The sequence below is a fragment of the Limanda limanda genome, chromosome 1 (genome assembly GCF_963576545.1).
Source record: "Limanda limanda chromosome 1, fLimLim1.1, whole genome shotgun sequence".
Lineage (NCBI taxonomy): Eukaryota > Metazoa > Chordata > Actinopteri > Pleuronectiformes > Pleuronectidae > Limanda > Limanda limanda.
Window position 1 is genome coordinate 1330883 of NC_083636.1, and position 7500 is coordinate 1338382.

General features: G+C 48.1%; 1 protein-coding gene across 1 annotated transcript in view; it reads right to left on the reverse strand.

Annotated features, from left to right (window-relative positions):
* gfra2b (GDNF family receptor alpha 2b) overlaps nt 1-7500 on the reverse strand; it is a 45153-nt gene that overhangs the window by 8360 nt on the left and 29293 nt on the right. The window contains exon 5 of the mRNA XM_061075777.1: nt 6824-7011. Coding sequence (XP_060931760.1) covers nt 6824-7011 — 188 coding nt within the window. The remainder of the gene's footprint in view (nt 1-6823; nt 7012-7500) is intronic.

The window sequence follows — 7500 nt, forward strand, 5'->3', positions numbered from 1 at the left end:
TCTGTCCTACAGCTCCTTCTGTACTGCAGCCTGTCCTCCTGTCCTACAGCCTGTCCTTCTGTCCTGCAGCCTGTCCTCCTGTCCTACAGCCTGTCCTTCTGTCCTGCAGCCTGTCCTCCTGTCCTACAGCCTGTCCTTCTGTCCTGCAGCCTGTCCTTCTGTCCTTCAGCTCCTTCTGTCCTGCAGCCTGTCCTTCTGTCCTACAGCCTGTCCTTCTGTCCTGCAGCCTGTCCTTCTGTCCTACAGCTCCTTCTGTCCTGCAGCCTGTCCTTCTGTCCTTCAGCTCCTTCTGCCCTACAGCCTGTCCTTCTGTCCTACAGCCTGTCCTTCTGTCCTGCAGCCTGTCCTTCTGTCCTACAGCTCCTTCTGTCCTGCAGCCTGTCCTTCTGTCCTACAGCTCCTTCTGTCCTGCAGCCTGTCCTTCTGTCCTACAGCCTGTCCTTCTGTCCTGCAGCCTGTCCTTCTGTCCTACAGCTCCTTCTGTCCTGCAGCCTGTCCTTCTGTCCTACAGCTCCTTCTGTCCTACAGCCTGTCCTTCTGCCCTACAGCCTGTCCTTCTGTCCTACAGCCTGTCTTTCTGTCCTACAGCCTGTCTTTCTGTCCTACAGCCTGTCTTTCTGTCCTGCAGCCTGTCCTTCTGTCTTTCTGTCCTGCAGCCTGTCTTTCTGTCCTACAGCCTGTCTTTCTGTCCTACAGCCTGTCTTTCTGTCCTGCAGCCTGTCCTTCTGTCTTTCTGTCCTGCAGCTTGTCCTTCTGTCCTTCTGTCCTGCAGCCTGACTCTGGTGCAGATCAGTACAGTCTGTGTGAAACCAGCTCCTACAAACTAGGAGCAGATTCAGAGTCTGAACTAGTTGGAGAAGTTGATATAATTATTATATGGACTTTTATTATAATATCTCTCAGAAGCGCTGATTGAAAACCAGACGTATCTTTGCTCTTTAATTGTGTGCGACCCAGTGACAGATGAAGGTCGGAGCTCAGATATCTGAGAGTTTCAATCCGCCGCCGCCTCGGAAACCAGCCGATCAAATCCTGCCTGAGCTCCTCTCTCCCCTCAGGGCTCGTTAGAGATCCATCCCGACTCATCACAGGCCGAGAGAGAGACTGGAGATGTTCTGCTCTCTCTCTGACCCGACGCCGTTCCTCTGATTCCACACGCTCAGAACGACTTCAGCCACAAAACCAAACATCTCCCACTGAAGCTCCGAGGTCGTTCACTGAAGCTTCTACAGCAGAGGGAGGTCGACGTGCACATGGAACAGCTGCAGGCTCGTGTTCCAGTCCAGTCTCTGATTCTGTGGGTCCTCTCCACGTCCTCAACATGTGAAGGTTCCTCCCGACGTGAACATGGGCTTCATTATAAAACTGTACAAACACCAACCATCAGGCTAACATGTTCCTTCTCCTCTGTGCAGGACCCCCCCCCCCCCCATGAGACCTCTGAATGGATCCTGCAGTTTTTAACGACCTGCTCCTCCCTAACATCCTCCAGCACCTCCTCTCCAGCACCTCCCATCCAGTCCTCCAGTCCTCCATGGACTGGAGAGGAGGTGCATCTGTTTGATCCACATCCAACCTCCTCGCTCCTCCAACACGACACTGATTCAACTCTCCAGGTTCTCACAGCCCGATGAACGGGAAGTAAAACAACAAACACCTTTATCGTATTCAGTTTAATTCTAATACCATAAATGTTGCCGTTAGAAACCCTATGGTTTTACTTGGGTGTGTGATCATATTCAGAAAACGTGTCATCAATCATTTAATGCTCGTTCACCAGATGAATCCAGAGCGGATAAAAGTTAGATTTTAACTTCAGAGGATCCAACTTCCTGTCACGTGACCCATCTCTGCGACGGGATTTGTTGCTCGAGGTGTTTGTGTCATGTTGTGTTATGTTCCTGTGATGGAACCAGCACCCTGGCATATCTGCATATTTGCACCAGCACCGTAATAAGCATATTTGAATATTTGCACTACTGCACAAATTGAACTATTGTTCTTTTGTTTTTCTCATCTGTAAAGATATATATTTAGATATATATTTTATTTTCTATTTTAGTTTTTGATATTCTATTTTATTGATATTCTATTTTATTCTATTTTATACTATTTCTATTTTTATTTAATTTTTTTGGTTGAAACTACTGAGCATTTCTTAAAGAGAGCCTGTGACCCAAGTATTTCATTGCCAGCGACTGCTTCATGTGATCTCTGTGCATCTGACAATAAAAATCTTGAATCTTGAATCTTGAATCCTGAGTGTCAGAGTGGAGCTGGTTTCCTGTGGCAGCAGCAGCAGCTGATCTGAGTTCTGCACTTTGTTCTGACTCCAGCTTGTGAGATGATTTGTCTCCAGGGTTCAGATCCAACGACGTCGTGAACACGGCTCAGAAACTTTCTTCTGGTTTGAAGAATCTGCTTCAGATTCGTTCTTCAGAGAAACGTATGAAAAACATTTCTACACTGAAGCGGTTTGTTTAACCTCTGTGTGTGTGTGTGTGTGTGTGTGTGTGTGTGTGTGTGTGTGTGTGTGTGTGTGTGTGTGTGGTGATTAACTGCTTTCTTTTGTCCTGATGTTTTCTTTAATTAACAGTCCCTGAGTGGGACTGCTCATTTGCATATTTACATATTATCATAGTTTATGAGCTGCCGCCATCAGGAGACGTCGCCCTCGGTTACTCCTCCGCCTCCATTACTTTCTGCTCCGCCTCCTCGGGGGTTCTCTTCCCTTATTTCCCCTCCAAGACTCATCTCTCGCTCCTGTAAACCAACCGGACACATTCAGACGAGCACGGAGGAAATGAGATGAATACTTTTGTGTTAAACTCACACACACACACACACACACAGACACACACACAGTGGCAGTAAGTGAGAGGGTGTGTTGCGTCGCCGTCGTCCTCTGTGACCTCCAGAGAGGAGGCAGCTATTTCCATCACGCCGCCACCTCACCTCACTGACCGTGTAATGGAGCGATGCGGTGGCGAGATTGGCTTCCTCGTCTTAGAAACACCACTCAGCTGCTGGCGGCTGTGGAGAAGCAGTTGAGCTCAGCACGGCTGGGCGGGCGGGCGTGTGTGTTTGCATACATACACAGTGTCATTAGTGCAGGAGCGCTCGGTGGGATGAGGTCACCAGGAGCCTGACGAATCCTCACATCCGCCAGATGTGTCCCGACGCCTCCGCAGCCGACTCTGTCAGGAGTTTGTGTCTCACGCCGCTGGAGGTTTAAAGGGTCAGTTCACACAAATCACTGAGGGTGATATTGGTCCTGGATGTGAAACTGAAAACACCTGGTTGAGGGAGAACGTCTCAATCACAGCAAACAGTCACAGAACTGAAAGGGTCTCCTATTCAGACCCAGGGTCAATTAGACCGTAAACAAAGATCCGACATCTCGCCTTCGAACGCTGCCATCTGGTGGTGAGGATGTCAGAGTCGGTGGAGAAGTGATCCTGGAGCCGTGGCATCAAGGTCCCGCCCATACACGCTCTCCACCAATCAGGAGTCAGACTCAGCTGTCAATCATGACGCCTCAGTTTGTTTTTATATCATCAAATAACTGATTCAAACCAAACTGAAACTTGAACAAACATCAGTGAGATCAGAACGAGCTGAAATGACAGAAACCATCTACTTTGATATTCCAGTTTGGTCCATGTCCCATCCACTAACATGGAGTAGGTGTGATATTTAAATGCCTGGCGACATCACCCAGTAACAACGAGCTGTGAACTGAACGGCTGCCGGATCTTTAACAGGCAGAGAAAAGACATTCAGAACACGTTTCCCCTTCAACTCAAAACTTTAACAGTAAATCTCTCGTCCTTCAATCGTCTTCTAAAGTCCAGACAGGAGACGTTCCACAGGGGAGGAGCTTATTCAATCACGATTAGCCGAGCATCGTCCTCTCTGTGGTTTTAATAAAGTGCAGATCAGCTGCTGCAGAAATTCTTCACTTTCTTTCATCTTCCTCGTCCTGTTTGAGTCCCGGGGAAATCGACCGCAGGTTATAATCATCCTGTGTGGATTCAGATCGCTGGTGATTACGAGGAGGAGCCGGAGCTGAAGTCTGCGTCGACCAACATGAAGGTCGTGAATGTTTTTGTTCTCAATTCATAAAACACGCAGGTCTAATAACTTCAGTCTTCTTAGTTTCATTCTCACATCACGAGAATCCAGACCTCGGTACGACCCGCTGAGCTGAAACTGAGCTGACAGAGGAGGAGGAGGAGTCCCAGATCTACCTGGAGGAACTACATATCCCATCAGGCCTGGGAACACCTCAGGATCCACCAGGAGGAGCTGGAGTCCACCAGCTCTGACCCGAGAGGATGATGGACAGATGATTGATGTCCTTCACACTTTCTCACCAGTTTGGACAAGAAATTGATCAGAAATCACTTTACTCTCATCTTAAAAAGTCTTAAACTGTCTAACAACAAGTGTCTTCGTTCAAATCCTGGTTCGGTCTGTGTGGAGTTTCTCTGTCTTCTTAGAATGGAAGGAAGGAAGGAAGGAAGGAAGGAAGGAAGGAAGGAAGGAAGGAAGGAAGGAAGGAAGGAAGGAAGGAAGGAAGGAAGGAAGGAAGGAAGGAAGGAAGGAAGGAAGGAAGGAAGGAAGGAAGGAAGGAAGGAAGGAAGGAAGGAAGGAAGGAAGGAAGGAAGGAAGGAAGGAAGGAAGGAAGGAAGGAAGGAAGGAAGGAAGGAAGGAAGGAAGGAAGGAAGGAAGGAAGGAAGGAAGGAAGGAAGGAAGGAAGGAAGGAAGGAAGGAAGCTTCTTGCAACCAGAGCCTCATTAGAATCTAAATATCATTTTTACAAATTCAACTCACGGAAAAACTCAAATGTGTTTTGACAGTTTTGTATTGAAGTGAAAACATTGAAGCTTTAGATAGAAGCTGTGAAACTGGCTCCAGTTTGTCTTCTTCTGTTGAGAAGTTAAATTCAAACAAACAGATCAGATTCTTTTCTCTTGATTCTAATCTTTCCTCCTGTTGAAGTGTAGATTTCCTCCGAGCGGCGGTTTCCTCTGGTTCTCACCGAACTTGAACCCTACGTGTGATTTGAAATGCAAATTGATTTTTTTTTTTTAAGGGTCTCGGTCCAAAACCCGTTTCCAGATCTCTGTAGGTTTCTCTTGTGGCAAAGACCACATTTAATTATGCTTCCTGTCAATCAAAGCGGTCCCCGAGCAGTGGCGTCCTCCCGTGGCGCTCAGCGGGCGGCGAGCGCCCTCCGAGGCCGTTGGGACCAGACGACCTGCGGGACGCCGGTGATTATGCGGCTCGGTGCCGGCTGAGGTTAATGGAGGCTGAAGCCAGGAGGACCAGTCCACTTTGCCTTTTACAGGCAATTAAACCTCGTTCATGCTCCGTGCGACTGACTCTGTGGACTGACTGAGGGGGGGGGGGCGGGGGGGCGGGGAGCTGCTGATTGGCCGGTGGGTTGGCGGTGGGCGGGCTCTGCTGCTCCTCTGTGTTAACGTTATTGATTTATCTCTTTTCTTCTGTAAGTCACACACACTCGCCCAAACAGACTCTCAGCAGGGAGCACAAAGCGGTGTCGCACAACCAACACAACTCGCACACCAGCGGCCAATCACAGACAAGGAGTGATCGCTGAAACGGCTTCATTGTGTTGAACTGATAGAACAACAGGTTGTGTTGTTGTGTGTGTTCACATCAGACGAGAAACACGTGAACTGCTCCTGATGGATCTGTGAACCAACGTGTCTTATGTTCTACACCACGACCCTGACACTGAGCTTCACACACACAAACACACACACACACACACACACACACACACACACACACACACACACAGCAGCAGCGTGTGGGTTTTCTCTTCCTGATCAACGTCTCAGAGATTTAATAGAAAGAATTGAAAGCTGTTTTCTCTCAAGGTGCGAGACACAGAAGAATCACAACAGGAAGAAAAGTCTCTTTTCACTCGTCGCTGTAATTACTGAAGATGTTCAGGCTTTAGAGGAAAGATTCAGAACAGCACGTGACCTCGAACCTCGGCCGTGAAGCTGAGGAACCAAACACTGAAGACGTGCAGCAGCAACAAACTGAGGAAGTGAAACGATGTGAGTGACACAAAGAGAACAAAGACTTCTACACAAACTATACATCTCTCTTTTCTCTTAAGCTTTTCTTCTGAGACTCCTGACTGTTGGGGACTGGATCAGCTGAGATCTCAGGACTACACAACAACAACCGAGGTTTCTCCTCCAATCAGGTTCTCGCTGAGGATTTGATCGAGCCCGTCAATGTGTTGCTGCTTCAGAGGTTTAACTCAAGGTTCTTCACATCCTCACAGTTTCTGATCTTCTCCTTCAGCCTCTCCTCCTCTGAACTTCCTCTGTTCTTCATCCCTCTCTTCCTCCATCACTGGATTCCAGGGAGAGTCAATCGATCAATCAATCAATCAATCAATCAATCAATCAATCAATCAATCAATCAATCAATCAATCAATCAATCATCGCTGCTCCGCTCTGAAGGGACCGTGTGTGTGTGTGTGTGTGCGTGTGTGTGTGTGTGTGTGTGTGTGTGTGTGTGTGTTTCTGTGACACATTCACTTCCTCCACTCACAGCTCCTCTAACCTTTAAAACCAGACGTTATCAATCAAACATGTAATTTTGACCCAAGTGTCTCCAGATTTCAAATGAGACTCTTGAGCAGCTGATTTCCCTGATTGGTTCCGTCTCTCGCTGGAGGACAATCAGTGGAACGAGCTGCCCCCCCCCCCGTCCCCCCCCCCCACAGCGGGTCGCCCTCTCGTCTGATTGGCTGCTGGGAGCCTGGCGTCTCACCTGCAGAGGGCGTCGGAGCGGCAGGTGAGTCTCAGCTCCAGGCAGGCGGGCCGGTGCCTCTCCTGGTGCGAGCAGGACGGCACGATGGTGCGGCGCCGGCGCTCGGCACACGCCTGGTCGGGGCAGGAGCAGAACAGCAGCGGGTAGCTCAGCTCCCACGGAACCCGCTCGAAGAACTGACGCAGAGCCTGAGACGCAGAGCAGCACGGAGAACTTCAACTTACATGTTCAGCCACAGAAACGGTTCCAAGACAGGTTCTGATTGGATGTTAGGAGTCGTCATGGAGACAGATCTGTAAACGGCTCAGTGGCTTTGGTTTAAACTAGTGCTGTCAAACGATTAAAATAATTAATCGCGATTAATCGCAAATTTTTATCTATTCTAAATGTCCCTTAATTTCTTTTTGTCCATAATTCTTTTATCCGTTTTAATGCTCTTATCAACATGGAAAAGTGGATTGGCTGGCTTTAGGAAAATGTTGAATTTTATTGAAAAACAACATTGCCAAACAGGGCGTTACAAAGTAAAATTATAAAGTTCAAATTTCAGGTAAACAAGGACTCAGCCTATAGTGCAGTTAAACCATGGCTTAATATTTAATTTTTTTCAAGTTTGCTGTGAACATAGCAGTCAGGCCTCTTATTTCAGAAACAATGAACCATAACAGTTTGGTTAC